Here is an 18,256-nt window from a genome sequence, read left to right as displayed (position 1 = left end):
ACCACCTCAGGTGGTCGTGCCGACCAATCTCCAATCACCACCTAAAATTTTGTAATAAAAAATAAATATTTTTAGGATTTAAGCTAATTTTAAGTGATAATTGACGGCCAATCTCTAACCACTAACTCCCGTGACTCTACCGACAATGAATTTTTGAAAATTATTTTAAGAAGTACTTTTGAAAATTCATTTTTCTAATTCATTCCAAATACACTTTCTTATGCTTTTTTTCTGTTGTTCATTTAATATAATATTTTTAAAATAAATTTTCCTATGTTTTTTTTTTCCTTGTAATTAATTAAATTTCTTAAATAAACGACCTAAACAATAAGATTTAATTAAATCACATATCATATCTATATAATATGTTATAATATCAAAATGTAGAAGATATACAATCCAACTAGAAACAAACTAGCTTGTATAACTTGGTAGAAGGTATCATTCGAATTATGTTTTCAAAAAATGGTATTTCATGTACCTAATATATGTAAACCAAAAATTAATAGTGAAAAAAATAAACATGATATAATATATACTATAATAACATAGATTATAATACTCTATGCTCCAAACACTATAATAACTTCTTTGCATCCGAAATATATAGTTAGAGATCGTACACGTCCCGATTACTTTTAGTTTAGTTAATGAATGATTGAAGTCAAAGCTTTTAGTTTTTTCACCTTGAAAATAGGGTTACAAATTAATGAAAGGACTGTTAATACGTTTGTTCATTACGTTGTAATTTGTAGCACTATAAAATACAACTTTCAAGAGCCTCCAATATTTTCAAACTTAATTTCATAAATATATAACTCACTCTCCTCTTTCAACTTTCAAAATTACAAATTTTAGCTATTGAGTTTTCTTTTTACTATTTAAAAGTCTATAATTTATTCAACATAATATCAAAAGTTTATGGACAATAAGATATAAATATAAAACCCCAAAAATTCAAGTAGTAAACGTGTAATTTAATCTGTTTTAAATGAGAAAAGTTGAGAAAAGTTGTAATTTGAAGCTCTCATCTCATGATTGAAAAGTCGTGTCAATAATTACGATTGTTGAGCCAAAATCAATTTGACAATCATACCAAAACTAGGAAATATTGGCACAAGGCATATAAATCGATCCATGTATAACTTAAACACATGTAAAATTTTAATTTTATATCTAATAGACTAAATTTGAATTTATTAAAATTCAAGAATTAAATTGTTAAAAATTTGAATATAAAGATTAAATTATAACTTTTATGAAACTTCAAATATCGACGGTAATTGAGTTTTTTGAATTACATTATGTTACGAATCTATCTAATGTTTGAATTACATTATATTTCCAACTCATCCAAAATTCGAAAACTAAAGATAAAGGTAGATACGTTACCAAAATTTAAAACTAAAATGAAAAGTGAACTTGAAAATCCAAAAGGAACAAATTAAGTAATTGTAAAAGTTTGCCAAAATAAAATCCAAACCAAACAAATAAATGAATCAACTTTGTTGGTTCTTTAATCTTGAAACAAATGTAAATGTACATGTACAAAATAATGTTAAAAATCAATAGATATAACATTTTAGTTTTTGAATTTTAAACTTTAATATGTAAATTATCACATATTGAATTCATAAATTAAATTGTTATCGATGAAAGTTCAAGGATTGGATGTGAACTTTAACCACCAAAAAATAGTATAAGAATCAATAATTAAAAAAAAAACTTAGTTTATTTATTCTGTGATAATGCAATACAACAATATTACAAACTATAAGTTCGTGTACTTTTAAAAGAAATAGGAATAACTTTGGATTTATTGGGGGTTACAATTGACTTATTAAGATACTCTTTTTCATTTCTAAAATGAGGTGATTGTCAAAAAAGAAGAAAAAAAAACATAGCATCAAGGATTCAGATACAAATGTTGCTCTCTTATATACTCAATAACTTCATCTGCAGTAAGATATTTGATTGACAGTCCTCTTGAGATGCAATCCCTGTAAATCAATATAATATATGTTTATAGGAATTAATACCAAAAAATTTCATTCTATTTCTGCTTACCTTACTCTGGTGGAACTTATTTGGTTGGGTACAATTTCATCTACAATTTTGATATTGTTCTGCAAGGAATTTTTTTCCCAGTATTAGAAGAGAGCTTGCAAAAGAAGTCACAAGTGGTCACTGTCTAATGACACAAATTGCTTACTCTGTTCTCATTTAGAATTCCATCATCCGATATGATTTTCTCAACATCTTGTCCTTCTCTGCGAATGCAAACAAGACCGAAATCTCGACATAAGATTTTAACCTATGAAGGGAAATGAGAGCAAGTATCATTGGCTTGAATCAAATTATAGTGATTGATGTCACTACATAAAAAAATAAACAAATATCCATACTTGATCCCGTATCCAGACTCCAGGTGTTGCAAAAGATTGAAGCAAATCAGAACCACAAACAAGCATCACCTTCAGGGATTCTTGCAAAAGCAGAGAAAGACAAGATTATTCTAGTAACCTATGGAAACATATAATGCAACTGTAATAGGTAGGTTTTGTGCGTAGAATGCTATTTTTACTATACAAGGATGAAAAGCAAAAGACGAAACCAACCCCCCATCCCCTTTTTTCCGAACGCATTCGACCTTTTCTTATCCATACTTGAGGCACATCTTATTTTGTGAGCCTTGTCTTGCCTTGAGGTGCCAGACTTGTGCCAGCACGCGCCTGGGAGGACTTTAAAACACTGTATGAGATGGTCTAATGATGTTTTCATCTCCTAAAATCCATACCTTTGGATAGCAATCCACGGTCGCACAGCGAAGTCTTGACTCGAGACAGAACAGTTAACGTGCGTTGATAGGAGTTTTGACTGGCCTAAATCAGAAGTCAAATTCCAAAATTATTCAAGCATAAAACTGATCAAGTAATGAAGTTTCAACAGAAAAACCACATTATGAATGTAACAAATATCTCATAACATTTTGTTAAACCCCCTTGGAGTAATGATACACTAAGGGGGATGAGAAAAAAAAAAATACCTCCCATGGATCGACCATGACGTATTCTGAACTTTGGCATGCTAGATTGCAAAGCTTAATTCGATGTTCAGAAGAAATGAGGCCCTAAATAATAATCAGAATCTCTGCTCCGTTAGGCCATGCACAGAAATTAACAGAAATAGTAACTATGGGACAACTATCATATATAAACTATTACTTCGTATGTGATCAAAACCACTCGGCCAAATAAAAAATTTTGCTAGTTCCAGAGATGAAAGAATCATAGATAGTCCTTATTTCTAAAGGAGTGGAATTCTTTCATCTCTTTCTAACATCCTTCTCTACTATCTATCTCATTCCTAGACGGATGAAAAAGAAGAAATTACTTCTTGCAGGAATGCACCTCAATGGGCGCTGGCTTTTGAAGCCAAGTGTCCTAAAGAGTGCACTTTGAGAAACAAATTCAATATGTTGTTTTCTGTTTTTTTGTTTTGTAGAAGTGTCTTTGTGATCTCCTGTGGTGTTGGATGTTTTTTTTGAAACCAAATACTATTGCTAATACTTGTTGCATAGACGCCATTAAGGGGTTAGTAGCAGAAAAGTACATTAGTCATTGACTCGTTGCAATGGCTTTGGAAGTTCATCTCCAAATGTGATTGCAAAATCAAGTCTTCTAGAACTTCTTGTTAGAGAATAACACTTCAAACTCTTGATCCTGATCAAGAGATCATCCTCAAGGAAGTTGGGGAAGCACAAGTACCAAGAAAGTTACAGACGATGGTATTTTTCTTCTCTTCTTATCCTAGAAAACTCGATGAATCCATCATCATTTGGATGTATCTATTTATTATTACTTTTTGTAGAAAAACTAAGAGCATTATATTCACTGTATGATTTCTGCACCACCAAGAAGAATCAATTTGATGTATATTTAGATCCTCGTGAGCAAAGATAAGATTGTCATTATGGATAGGCAAAGTGATCAACCTGAAAGGCAACAAATCCAAGTCCTTTTGAAGTCATAGGCTCAACCTTCTATGACCACCTATATTGATTTTCTACAAGTTTTTCAATGTCAAAAGAGGATGGGTGATTGTGTGGTGAAAATGGTCAAGATAAACATAAACCATTTTTTAAACAAAAAACAAAAGAGAAAGAAGTATAGTTTGGAGTCCGTGTCAAACTTAATTTGTCTTTTGTATGATATTTTCATTGAAAAGAAACCGAAGAAATAATGGTTAGTGTGGGAAAGTATAACTAGAAACTATTTACATATAATTGATTTCCTTGCCCAAACATTTCTAAACTGCCTCCCTCATTTATTTATGCAAATCAACTAACGTTTTCATGACCTCAATCAATATTGAGCTTAGGTTAATTTCTTACTCCTCACTCTTGTAAAACTTCTTATAGGAAATAAATTATTTCCTTCAATTTAAAAGAAGAATTAAAAAATAATAAAAATAAACGCGTGTGAATTTTATGTATTGTTTAACCAACAAAAGGTTTTTCAATTTTCAATAAATTTGCATACCTTTTTCTTATATGCATCATTAACTGGAGACATATAACCTCCAATAACACAAAGGCCCTCTAATTTCAGTGCATCCTTTGCCAGCTCTATGCACAAAATGAAAATCTAAGTTTGCACAAGGTTCACAAATTCAATCACAAGTGAAACTCATAATTTGAAACAAATAAGTAGCCAACAAAAAAGAAGAATACAGTACTTCCACATAACTTTGTTGTTACTAAAATCTCTAGGCTACTACTTCAAAAGAAAATGGTACGAACAAAATAATTGATACAAAATTACATGTCAACTGTATTAATTTGAAATCATAAGCAAACAAAAAAAGAATTTTTAATAGAAAAAAAAGAATCTCATCACATCTAAAAATTCTCAGCAAAAAGAAGAAAGAAATCTCATCTCATACTTTCTAAATAAAAGAAGATTTCTACACTATCTACGGAGGACCCAACTAAATGATAAATACTGTGCAAAATATTTCAAAGGAGAAGGTGCTCTTAAATTCTTATTTTAGTGGCAAAAGAAAGTTGAAACAGGCTCAGTTGTCTAATTGAGATATATCTGATATTCTCACGTTGAAATTCATTGCATCAGAATTTATTAACTTTCTCCAAATTCTCATCCAAAAATATGAAGGAAATTATTGGCAACTCACCAAACATGCGTAAATGCATATAAGTGGGAGGATTGAAGCTTCCAGTAGCTACAAGAACCACAAGCATTTTAGGCCTACAGTTAAAACAGATTCCCAAAAAGAGTTAAACAAGTGAATTCACCTAAAAATTAGAACAAAGTAAATATATGAAACTTGTACACAAGTGGCCATTTGAAAATCCTCCCATTTAGCTAACAAAAATAAAAGAAAAATGTCAAAGAAAACGTAATGAAAAACTAACTTGACTGAAGGGCAAGAGGAGTCATGGCCAACCAGATCCAACGCTAACTTATCGACCGGCAAAGGGATCTCCATGGAACTTATTGCTTCTGATATTTGACCATATGAAGCCGCCATGGGAAATTTTCAGATGAAGCTAAAGGGAATGAGAAAATACAATCACTATGAAACTAAAACGTTTTATATGCTAGGTAATTTTCAGACAAAGACGAAAAGTAAAAAGTACTAGTGGATATGCTTGCCAATTTGAGTGAATCAATTCCCCAAAAACTGACTTTGCAGTAAATGCCCTCAGCAACTAGATCTGTTCGGTTAATTTCCTCAGCATTCAATTTGGAGCTTCAACAGATTTGAAAATTCTATTGTTCTCGAGCATGAGCTGATATCGGCTAATTTCTTAGGAAATTCATGCCACCTACATAGAGAGAAAAAATTAATCACAATTACTACTCCATGACTAATAATTATGGGTGAAAGAAACCTAACCTAGGTTCTTTTAATAAATTTTGAGGCTCGGCATAGTATTACTTCAAGAAAAACATGTAAAGACATTGCAGCACTAGTGAACTACGGTTCCTTTATCTTTTTATTTTTCTATATGTAAGGTCATCTGGAGGTTTTAGGAATTATCCAAACTTATAAATTGAATCGTTCTCGAAGGTCTTTTGTTTCTATTTGAACAGAAAAGGCTCAACTTCATCCCAAGGGTTCTCAAATAAATTAGGCGCAAGAATGGCTTATAATATTAATAATTTTTTGAGACAACCATATTTAAGAATTATGCTGACGCTCATCCTTCAAAATTTGAGGCCTAAATTGATCCAAAGATTAGTCTATTTTTACTTTACATTAATACAAGATCAATAATTTCTGGGTTCAATGCGTGAGGTAATCAACTTGAAGAAACAGTAGAACAAATTAACCTCGGAAACTAAAATACTAAATGATAACAATATCAGATGAAAAGCAAAGCAAAGCTTCACACGAGGTGAACTTTTACCAACGGACAGAAACAATAAAAAAAAAAAAAAAACTGTTGATTGTATTGAACAAGGTAAAATCCAAAAGAATCGTTGGTTTTAAGAACTAGGTTGAAGGCTATCCGTTCAATACAACAAGCCAACAATAACAAACAGCAACCAATGAACTGAACTTAACAACAAGAACCCCACCAAAAATAAACAAAACCAAGTGACTTCAACATCAGGAAACTCAATTCAAAGGCAGCCAACAATTTCCCATAACAAGAACAGAAAATACATTATTGTGTCAATTAAATAAATCAATTTAGAGTCATTTGTTAGTAAGATTAACTGAAATACAAGCAAACAAAACCCAGAAGATGCTTGGTTCAGTAAAGAAATCAGATGCTAGGATATTCCACCGGAATAAAGACGACGGCGAGGGTGGGGAAGAAGTTGAGGATTACGGAGTCTACACAACGGCGAAGGTGAGAATTAGAAATGTGAGACTAGAGAAACAGAGGAAGAGAGGGGAAAACGACAAAAACAACTTTACATTTCAAAACTAGTGCATTGATAAAACTTACATTTTTGTTTTTCTTCGCAAATCTTGGGCAAAATCAACCCGAGATATAATGCTTTGTTTTTAAAATTCAAAATAACAGAACATGTTCAAATTATCAAAATACTCTTGTTTTGCTGATGTTCGATATTCACTTTTACCAAACAAGCTTCTCATTTCGGTCGAGTTTGAACGTTTTTCTTGCTCTCAAAATTGACTGGTTTTTGTGCGGCAAACCTTACAAAGTGTGTCCCCAATTGTATTCCAAGCTTAAATTAATTAACTTTGAACTGTTTGATAGTTTAGGGCTTTGTTTTAAGTTAAGGGTTTAAGGTTATTAGTGAAATCCGAGGTTGTTGGAGCTGTTTTTGTATCTAGTTTTAAGTTAATGCAGGTGGTTTCACTTGACGATAGAAATTTCATAATCTGGACTCGTGTAGATGATGAATCTTGATCAAGATCGATGAAATTGCCCCAAGATTTGTTGAATGAGTCTTGAGATTTGCTGCGTTACATTTGCATTTTGTGAGGTTCTCAATGCCAATTTCAGCCGAGATTAACCTGAGATACGTTACAGAATGCATGTAAAAACTTAATCTCGTGGCATCCTAGTGCAATTTGGCCCAAGTTCCATTGTCGATTCATGTTATTCTCGACCGAGATTGCCCTAAGTTCTAGGGCAGATTACTGATTTTATCTTGTTATGTAAGTTTTTTGTTTGGCAGATGCCTCTTGTCACCAAAAATCCACGGTGCAAACCTTTTTCTAGCAAACTTAACCTTTTTCAAGCAAACTTGACCTTTTGTTCAGGAAAACCATGTTTGGACATTTATAAAACATTAAGTTGTGATTTTCAATGGACCCTCATGTCATTACATCTTGCTCGGAGAGGTTGAGGATAATCAGGAGGACGTTATAAATTACTAAGCGAGAAGGTCTCCTTCGGTCGAAAAGATTTTGACAATATCACGGGGTTGAGGTATAGGCCACAATGTGTAGTTGAATTTGAATAGGATAAAGCCCTTAGACTGCGACAGTTATATTTGGGCAATAAGATGAATATGAGCGTTGCCAAGTTGGATAAAGATTATTAGAATATTCAGTTCGAGAGCTACAAGGATGCGGTGAAGATATCCCTATTTTATTTCATCGAGCTACCGATGATGGGGAGGAAGAGGAGGCAGCACATGGACTGAACGATGTTAGGCCTTATAGACAATTTGAAGGACTCTGTCAGCTACGTTTGGGATGAGTTGATATGGGTTAAGACCCTGTGTAGCTTGAAAGGAGCACTGAATGGAAAAGTTGTCTTGCATAAGAAGAAACCTACTAATAACAAGTCCCTGGATTCATAGAGCTTATACGGGTTTTCCTTCGCCTTTCAAGTTAGTAAATTCTATACTTATTTTTTTTCAATAGTTATATGCTTATATTAATGTTATCATTGTATTTGTAGGTTTGGGTATACGAGATAGTGTCGTCCAAGAGTGGGTGGGTTGCCATTAGAGCTTTGCACGATGCGATACCACACATCATGCAATGGAGTTGCACGTACTCACCTTGTCACACCCCGTTCTAGGTTTTCCTCTCTAACCTAGATCGTGGCATGAAAATACTTTTGAAAACGACTCTTTCCAACTTAAACTTCTATGGAACACATTATGAAATCCTATAAAAATTTCGACAACATCTCCCCTAAAATATGGGTTAGCCAAACCTGAAAAGGAAGATAATTTCACTTTTATATGTATATATAAGCAAACTTCAGATTCCACATCACAACAAGTATGTCTCACCACACACTCATCTAGACGATTCCAGAGTTTCAAGAAGAGTTTAAATTCAAACTAGATATTACATACAAAATGATTACAATCTAATGAGGGATCTCTTAAAACACGAGTCCTTAGCGTCACTCTCGCTACATCTAACCACCCCATGATGCAATACAAAAGTTAACTATATACATACAAAATGAAAATGTACAAACGGTGATAGGTGGTTCAACCAATGCTTGGTTCTTGACCACTACCTGGGGGAAAAAACATTGAAAACATGAACTAAAAACTCAATGAGTGGCAAGCTTTTAGAGGTAAAAAGCTCGTAAAACATGCTCTCAAACTGTTTAAATATGACATCAACAATGAAATAATAATTAAACGTTAAAATCACATATTACCATAAACCGTAAGTATTTGCCAACAAACTTATACCATACGAGGGTCTATCATAGCAGAGCGCCTAAATAAACGGCCAAGAATAGCTCACACACGATCAAGGAACCATGCGACCAAACTAAGCTCACGCACATTTAGTATTTGCCACAATAGCAACCTCCATCCAACCAACCATGGTAGAATACTAAATACACGGCCGAGAATAGCTCACACATGATCCATATCCATAAAGAAACACGCGGCCAAACTGAACTCACACATACTTAGCACCTACCACAGTAGCAACCTCCATCCAATCCAACCATGATAGAATACTAAATACACGGCCGAGATAGCCCACACGTGATCCATATCCAAAAGAAAACACGCGGCCAAACAAACCTCACGCATACTTAGCACCTACCACGGTAGCAACTTCCATATCCATGCTCCTATGGGCACATAGAACCACCCATCATGAGTTAAGCTAGGCCCGAAGCCAATCACAATACTCCATCCACATCCTTACCTAGGCTCAGGTTCTCGGATCTCCGATCACGGCCTCTTTCAGCCCCAAAATCCCCCAACAACCATAGGTGGCACTATGGAAACACATTCACGTAGCCTTTCGGGAAATCACCAACATTATTTCATAAACATCACATATTTCATGTTTGAAAGCCAAACATGGTCAGAAACACAATTTCATAAAGTGGTTTTTAGTACTCAACCATCAATGTATGCTTTTAGAACAACATTTCATTCAAACCATCCAAGTTTAATAACAGATCAATGAGTATTTTAAAAAAAAAATCCAGTTGTCATCTAAAACATGACTAATAAGTTTTGTTTCAACCACATTTCCGAAATATAAGAGTTCATGGAAAACCAAAAATCATATTTGAAAACATTTCTAACACATGGATCACAAAACACTCATAGTATTCTATAATAACACATAGATTTATAATGAAAATACTTGGAAATAAACCACTCACAATCAATGACTCAAAACTCACGGGATTATACGCTTTCCCCACTTCAATTTAACCTGAAACAAAGATTAAGATCTCTCAGTTATCTTCACATAGCAAGACGTCACAACTATGTTCAAAACACTTCGTTATTAGCAGTTAAGCTATTTACATCCAAGGACTCCATTTCTCACTTTGATAAACCCCCTATCATCTAGCAATACAGCAGAAGAGGAAAGAAAACCAATAAATAGATAAGTCTGTTAATAAAATCTGTTATAGAAGTTTGTTATAAAAGTTAGTTAGGCGAAAAGCTTAAATAGCACCTTAGTCTAAAGGAATAGGCAGTGAAGTTTTATGAAGAAGAGTTCCTTTGTTCATTCTTGAGAGATAGAATAACAAAGAGAGAGATTACTTTCTGTATTAGAGTTTCACTATCAATAAACAATCTTACTTGATTGATTACAAGAACGGGTCCCATCATATTGGTATCAGAGATTGTTCATCCTGGGCAAGCAACGAAAAATGGCTAAAAAAGTCGAAGAGAGGTTCAAGGCTGTTAAAGAAGAAATTATGAATATCATAACAGAATTGCAACGATTACCACAACTCGAAGCAAAGATCACGAAACACATGGAGAAGGTCGATCTGCAAAATGAAAAGAATCAACAACAGCAGCAACTAATCCTGAAATACATTGAAGGCATGATGAAGGAGCATTCATCGACTCGAGAATCGGAGGGATCAACTAGCAAAATGAAAGCTAAAATGGAAGAACTAATCGATGAACCGAATTTTAGCAAAAAAGAGAATGAAGAGAAAGGTAATGATCGAAATAAATTCAAAAAAGTAGAAATGTCGGTATTCAACGGCGAACCCGAATGCGTGGCTTTTTCGCACAGATAGATATTTTCAAATTCACAAGTTGACAAACTTCGAGAAGAAGATTGTTGCCATGATCAGTTTTAAAGGACTAGCTCTATAGCACAAGAAGAGCGGGAGAAGTTTACGAGTTGGTTGAATTTAAAAGAACAATTACCCATGCGATTTCGATCTGTAAGAGAATGATCCTTATGCGGCCAATTCCTGATAATTCGACAAGAATCGACAGTAGAGGAGTACCGAAACCATTTCGATAAACTAATGGAACCATTATCGGATCTACAAGATCGAGTAATCGAAGAAACCTTCATGAATAGTTTACTACCATGGATCAAGGCTGAAGTTGAATTCTGTCAACCGGTCGATCAGGCTCAAATGATGCGGTTGGCTCAACTCGTAGAAAACCGGGAGATTATCCGAAGTGAGGCTAACCTCGAAGGCTATAATGGAGGTAAGTACCCTGCATCCTCCTCATCTATTGCTAAATCAAATATCGTTACAAACTCAAATGATAGCAAGAGCAATAACATATTCCCAATGAGAACGATCACACTACGAGGAACTTCGACTAAAGAAGAAAAGAAAGAAGGGCCATCAAAGAGGTTGACTCAAGCTAGAAAAGAAAAAAGCCTCTATTTTCAATGTAATGTGAAATACTCTCATGATCATAAGTGTAAGGCCAGGGAGCAGAGAGAAATCAAAATGGATGTAGGAAGAGCCGATAATGAAGAGTTGGAGATTATGGAAAACATGAATTACGAAGAAAAGGAGTTGAAAATGGTGAGAGTAGCAGAAGAAGATGAGGCCATAGTAGAACTATCCATCAACTAGGTTGTTAGTCTATCCAGGTACCATGAAGTTAAGGGGGAGAATTAAGGAGAAAGAAGTAGTGATATTAATAGATTATGGTGCTACCCACAATTTTATTTCAGAGAAGTTGGTCAACGAATTGCAATTAGCAACCAAGGGTACTTCACACTATGGAGTAATCCTAGGATCTGGTACAGCAATTAAAGGCAAAGGAGTGCGAAGCCGTAGAATTGATATTGAACGAGTGGAAGATAGTAGCCAAATTTTTACCATTGGAGTTAGGGGGAGTAGATGTGGTCTTAGGGATGCAATGGCTATACTCATTAGGCATCACCGAATTGGACTAGCGAAATCTAACTATGACCTTCCTACACCAAGGGAAGAAGGTAATCATTAAAGGGGATCCTAGTCTAACTAAGGCTAGAGTAAGCTTGAAAAATCTAATAAAAACTTGGGAAGACTCCGATCAAAGCTTTTTGGTGAAGTGTCGATCTATGGAGGGAGAAACAACATCCTCAGAAGACAATGAGAATGAGATTGAAGAAGTGCTGACTACATAAGAATCAAAATCAGTAGTGCTAAAGAAATTCAAGGATGTCTTCACATGGCCTCAAGAATTACCTCCACAAAGAAGTACAGAGCACCACATCCATCTAAAACAAGGTACCAACCCAGTAAATGTTAGACCATGCCACTATGCATTTCAACAAAAAGCTGAAATGGAGAAACTTGTTAATGAAATGCTGAAGTTAGAGGTCATCCGCCCCACAATAGTCCTTATTCCAGTCTGGTTCTGTTGGTGAGAAAAAAGGATGGAAGTTGGCGCTTCTTTGTTAATCACCGAGCACTAAATAATGTGACCATACCAGACAAGTTCCCAATACCCGCGATTGAAGAACTATTTGACGAACTGAATGGAGCTACCTAGTTCTCCAAGATCGACTTGAAGGCAGGATACCACCAGATTCGAATGTGCAAGGATGATATTAAAAAAACAACATTCCAAACCCATGAAGGCCACTATGAATTCATGGTCGTGTCGTTTAGGTTGACCAATGCACCCTTAATGTTTCAATCCTTGATAAATTCCATCTTCAAACCATACCTAAGAAAGTTTGTGCTTGTGTTCTTTGATGACATCCTAATCTACAATAAGGATCTAGAAGCACGTCTACAACACTTGGGATTGGCCTTGGAAGTACTAAGAAAGAACGAGCTATATGCAAACTAGAAGAAGTGTAGCTTTGCGAAAACGAGGGTAGATTACTTGGGACACATCATCTCAGGTAAAGGAGTGGAGGTCGACCCTGAGAAGATTAGAGCAATCAAGGAGTAGCCAGTACCAACAAATGTCAGAGAAGTTTGAGGCTTCTTGGGCTTAACGTGCTATTATAGAAAGTTTGTTCAACACTTTGGGTCAATAGAAGCTCCATTAACACAACTATTGAAGGTCGGGGTGTTTAAATGGAGTGAAGAAGCCCACGAACCATTCCAAAAGCTGCAGAATGCCATGATGACACTACTAGTGTTGGCCCTACCAGACTTCAATGCTACATTTGAAATAGAGACAGATGCCTTAGGCTACAGGATAAGAGCAGTACTAACCCAGTCTAAATGCCCTATTGCCTACTTCAGTCGTATGTTGGTAGTGAGAGATAGAGTCAAACCCGTATACGAAAGAGAACTCATGGTTGTTGTTTTAGCTGTCCAAAGGTGGAGGTCCTACTTGCTCGGTAGAAAATTTGTGGTAACGACAGATCAAAGATCATTAAAGTTCTTATTAGAACAAAGGGTGATCCAACCTCAATACCAGAAGTGGATAGCAAAGCTCTTAGGCTACTCATTCAAGGTGGTATACAAACCCGGACTGGAGAATAAGGCAGCAGACGCCTTGTCAAGAATGCCTCCTATAGTGCATCTTTGCAATTTAACAACCCCAACGTAATCGATTTGCTTATAGTCAAAGGAAGAAGTAGAGAAGGATAAACGTTTGCAGAAAATAATGACATAACTAAGAATGGAAGGAGAAAACAGAGAGAGCAAAATCTCCATTCAGCAAGAGATGTTGAGATACAAGAATAGACTAGTCATCTCTAAGACATCAGCATTGATCCCTACAATACTGCACATCTATCATGACTCGGTATTTAGGGGGCACTCAAGGTTCCTAAGAACCTATAAAAGGCTGGCTGGAGAACTATACTGAGAAGGGAAGAAACAGGATGTGAAGAAGTACATTGAGCAGTGCCTAGTTTGCCAAAAGAATAAATCTTTAGCTCTCTCTCCTACAGGCCTATTATTGCCATTAGAAATCCCAAACAGTGTATGGAGCGAAATATCTATGGATTTCATTGAAGGTCTACCTAAATTTAATGGATTTAAAGTCATCTTTGTAGTAGTGGATCGATTCAGCAAGTATAGGCACTTCTTGACATTGAAACACCCTTATACTGCAAAGACCGTGGCTAACTTATTCATTAAAGAAATCGTAAGGTTTCATGGATATCCCAAATCTATAGTCTCAAATAGGGATAAGGTCTTTCTAAGTAATTTTTGGAAAGAGCTCTTCAAGATGGCAAGACAAAATTAAATCGAAGCACAACATACCATCCACAATCCAAGGGGCAAATTGAAGTAGTTAATAGAGGAACTGAGACATACCTACGTTGCTTTTGTGGAGAAAGACCAAAAGAGTGGGCTAGATGGCTACATTGGGCAGAATACAGGTGTAACACTATATTCCAGAAATCCTTAGGAATAACACCGTTCCAAGCAGTGTGTAGTCGATTGCCACCCCCCAGATATATTATGGAGATCAAGACGCCCCAAACTCTACAGAGCAGCAAAAAGAGAGAGATATAGCCCTAGGGGCATTGAAAGAGCACCTGAGAATCGCTCAAGAGAAGATGAATAGAAGTGCATATCAAAAGAGAAGAGAAGTAGAATACATGGTGGGAGATATGGTCTTTTTTAAGATAAGACCCTATAGGCAAGTCTCACTGCAAAGAAGAAGAAGAAATGAAAAGTTGTCTCCTAAATTTTTTGGGCCCTATAAAATCTTAGAGAGAATTGGTCCAGTGGCTTATAAGTTGGAACTACCGGAGAAAACATCCATTCACCCTGTATTCCATGTTTCACATGGGAAGACTATGATGAGATCCAACAATGATTTCCCGAGTTTCACCTTGAGAACAAGGTGAATTTGAAGAAGGGGTGTAACGATAGACCCCTATCATCCAGCAATACAGCAAAAGAGGAAAGAAAACCAACAAATAGATAAATTTGTTAATAAAATCTATTAGAAAAGTTAGTTAGGCAAAAAGCTTAAATAGCACCTTAGTCTAAAGGAATAGGCAGTGAAGTTTTATGAAGAAGAGTTCCTTCATTCTTGAGAGAGAGAATAACAAAGAGAGAGAGATTACTTTCTGTATTAGAGTTTCACTATCCATTAACAATCTTACTTGATTGATTACAAGAACGGGTCCCATCACACTTCCCTTATTAACTTGTATCAATCCCTACATACTTTAATTTAAGCGAAAATTACACTTTTGAACCCTTAACTTAAAACTTAAATTCAAGACCATAAGCACCCAAATTAAGTCAATCTTAGTGGGTCTTTAAATTCCATAAGCTCTTATCTCAACTATCAAATATTTTTGGGATTTAGATCCATTATATTAACATGAATCAACAACCTTAAGCACTTTCTAAGATCATCTAAACCACTTCATATTTTGAACTTTATAAAAGTGACTCTCAAACGAACTCTAAAGTTAATGGAACGCCCCTTTTTTACCTCTAACATTCAACTTTAGGACCCGAATATTACGGGTAGTTTAATTTTAATGCTTAGACTTAATGGCCATTTAAGAACTCGAAGAAAACTCACTTAAATTACTCCAACACTTACCAAACACTTAGCAAAGTACCCTAAAGTTCGATGGAAAACCCTCTATCCACCTTCAACTATCGAATCCTAACCTCCAAAAACCGTCGGTTGTTTAATAATAGGACCGAAACTCAATGGGCACTCAAAACCCACTCAATAAATCTTAGAATCTTACCCAAATTGTGTGAAAAGATCCAATTCCAAGCTTCCTAAAGGCTGAACAGCGGCTAAAATCTCCGAGAACTCCAAATCTAACAATAAAATGTAATGGGTATTGCAAAATCAAAGCGGAAACTAAATGGGTATTCAAAAATCTTCGACAAATTCATTTAAAATACACTAAAATAAGCAAATCCTTATCCAAAACTCGAAGATCCAACTACCAGTGGGAATGAGAGTCGTGAACGGTATGATGATGAAAAGGTGCAACTCAAGTGTAGCGCACGCTTGCGGACTGCAACGGCGCGACGAAGCCCGCGTTCAACAACTGGCTGGAGCAGCGGTGAAGACGGGTCGGGCAACGTAAACGTTTGCGGGATGGATCGCCGGAGGAGGGTCGTCGGCGTCGGTGAGTTGCGTGGCTGCTGGCGTGCTTCGCCGAGGAAGGTAGGAGCTTACCAGCGCGCGAGAGAGATGGAGGGGGGAGGGGCTGCGCGCGTTCGTTAGAGAGGAGGAGAAATATTTTCTTTTTCTTTTTTGTCTCTTTTTTTAAAAAAAACTCACTAAAAGGAAAGAAGAAGACAATAACGATGATAATAGTGGGAAAAGAGCATAATCCTCCCAACTTACACTAAATTCTTATTTTGGCCATTTTCTTAGTTTTTTCATCTTTTAACATTTAATTTCCAATTCTTCTTCCAAACTAAATTTGTTGCAATTTCCTTATTACTACAATTCAATCTTAAAAAATTGACAATTAGATTTAAACTTGTTTTTCAAACTTAGAAAATATTAAATAAATAAAAGGAGAATGGAATGAAAGCTTACGAGTTACTACCTCCTTTTTAAGAATTTCATCCCCAAAATTCGGTAAGATGATGATGTGAAAAGTTATGAGTATTAAGTTTTCATTGCCTATTCAGTCTCCCTCGTTGCTTCTTCAATAGTATTGTTCCTCTAAAGAACTTTAACTAACAGTATGACCTTGTTCCTAAGCACTTGCTATTTCTTGTCAAGAATTTGTATTGGTTTCTTTTCGTAAGACAAATTATCTTTCAAATGAACCGGTTGTGTCTTAAGAATATGAGAGGAATCGGGAACGTACTTATGCAACATTGACACATGAAACACATCATGAATCCTGGAAAGTTCCATAGGCAAGACCAAACGATACGTTGTAGGCCCAATACGTTCTAGTATCTCATAAGGTCCAATAAATCTTAGACTCAACTTCCCTGGCAGATTGTAGCACATCTTTCCAAGGAGATAGCTTTAGAAAAACCTTGTCACCAACCTCAAATTCCAAGTCTCCCTGACGCTTATCTCCATAACTATTTTGACGATCTTGGGTTGTTTTCTACCTTTCTATAATAATTTTCACATTCTCTAAAGTGCTTTGTACTAATTCTGGCCCCACTAACTTGCTTTCCCCAACTTCATTCTAACACACAGGAGTTCTGCAACGTCTACCATACAAAACCTTGAATGGTGTCATTCCAATACTTCAATGGAAACTATCATTATATGTGAATTCTATTAATGGCAAGTGAGCATCCCAATTATCCTTGAACTATAACACACAAGCCCAAAGCATATTCTCCAAAGTCTGGATGGTTCATTTTGACTAACCATTTGTCTGATGATGAAATGTGGTACTGAAATATAACTTGGTATCCAAGGTTTGTTGTAAACTCCACCAAAACTTTAAGGTAACCTTGTAATACAATGGACATTGGAGCTCCATACGCACTTACAATTTTATCAACGTACAAATTGGTCAACTTATCCAAGGTGAAAGTGATCTTGACTGGCAGAAATCTTGTTGTCTTCGTAAGTCTGTCAACTATCACCCAAATGTCATCATACCCACTCGATGTATGGGGAAGTCCAAATAAAAAGTCCATGGTAACATGCTTCCATTTCCATTCCGGCACTGGAAGAGGATTTAGGAGTCCTACCAGTCTCTAACGTTCAAGTTTAACTGACAGATTAAACACTCAGTCACGTATTCTGCAATTTCACACTTCATATCTGGGCACCAATAGTGCTTCCTCAAAGTTTTATAAATTTTCGTACTACCAGGATGCATTGCATATGCAGAACTATGCAATTCCTCTAAAATTTGATCTTTTATGGCTTAGTCTATAGGTACGCACAACCTATCATACTTCACGAAGGCACCATCACCTTTTAAGCTATAATTCGTTCTTTGGTTCAGTCTTACCTCTTTTGCTAACTTCCTTAGCATTGTATCTTCTTGCTGGGCTTGAATAATATGGTTTATCAAAGTAGGTTGCGCTTGGAAGTGTGCAATTAAACTTCCTAACTTACCTACTGACACAATAGCTTCACTCATCTTCAATTCTCCCAATAGCTAAGAACCAACCGAATTTAGAGTGAGACTTCATGCTTAATTAAGGCATCTG

General features: G+C 35.6%; 1 protein-coding gene across 18 annotated transcripts; it reads right to left on the bottom strand.

The window, feature by feature from the left end:
- Positions 1–1,710: 1,710 nt before the first annotated feature.
- Positions 1,711–16,374, bottom strand: LOC103491039 (nicotinamide/nicotinic acid mononucleotide adenylyltransferase). Of its 18 annotated transcripts, none has more exons than XM_051086555.1 (16): positions 16,055–16,368; positions 15,847–15,922; positions 10,692–10,735; positions 10,503–10,594; positions 10,112–10,164; positions 5,676–5,848; positions 5,435–5,569; positions 5,194–5,267; positions 4,542–4,627; positions 3,047–3,130; positions 2,798–2,882; positions 2,619–2,732; positions 2,406–2,485; positions 2,213–2,314; positions 2,068–2,126; positions 1,711–2,000 (listed from the first exon to the last, which is right to left on the bottom strand). In XM_051086555.1, the coding sequence occupies exons 7-16, from the start codon at positions 5,548–5,550 to the stop codon at positions 1,907–1,909; spliced, it is 894 nt and encodes a 297-aa protein (XP_050942512.1). In that variant the 5' UTR covers positions 5,551–5,569; positions 5,676–5,848; positions 10,112–10,164; positions 10,503–10,594; positions 10,692–10,735; positions 15,847–15,922; positions 16,055–16,368; the 3' UTR covers positions 1,711–1,906. The 18 variants fall into 18 exon arrangements, 17 of the variants coding, with proteins under 17 accessions (XP_050942512.1, XP_050942511.1, XP_050942514.1 ...); XM_051086554.1 differs by having other exon boundaries at positions 10,542–10,594; XM_051086557.1 differs by having other exon boundaries at positions 10,133–10,164; positions 10,542–10,594.
- Between the last annotated feature and the right edge of the window lie 1,882 nt (positions 16,375–18,256).

Source organism: Cucumis melo, chromosome 6 (genome assembly GCF_025177605.1).
Source record: "Cucumis melo cultivar AY chromosome 6, USDA_Cmelo_AY_1.0, whole genome shotgun sequence".
Taxonomy (NCBI): Eukaryota; Viridiplantae; Streptophyta; class Magnoliopsida; order Cucurbitales; family Cucurbitaceae; genus Cucumis; species Cucumis melo.
The sequence above is the reverse complement of the archived record's forward strand: the minus strand, read 5'-3'. Positions and strand labels throughout refer to the sequence as shown.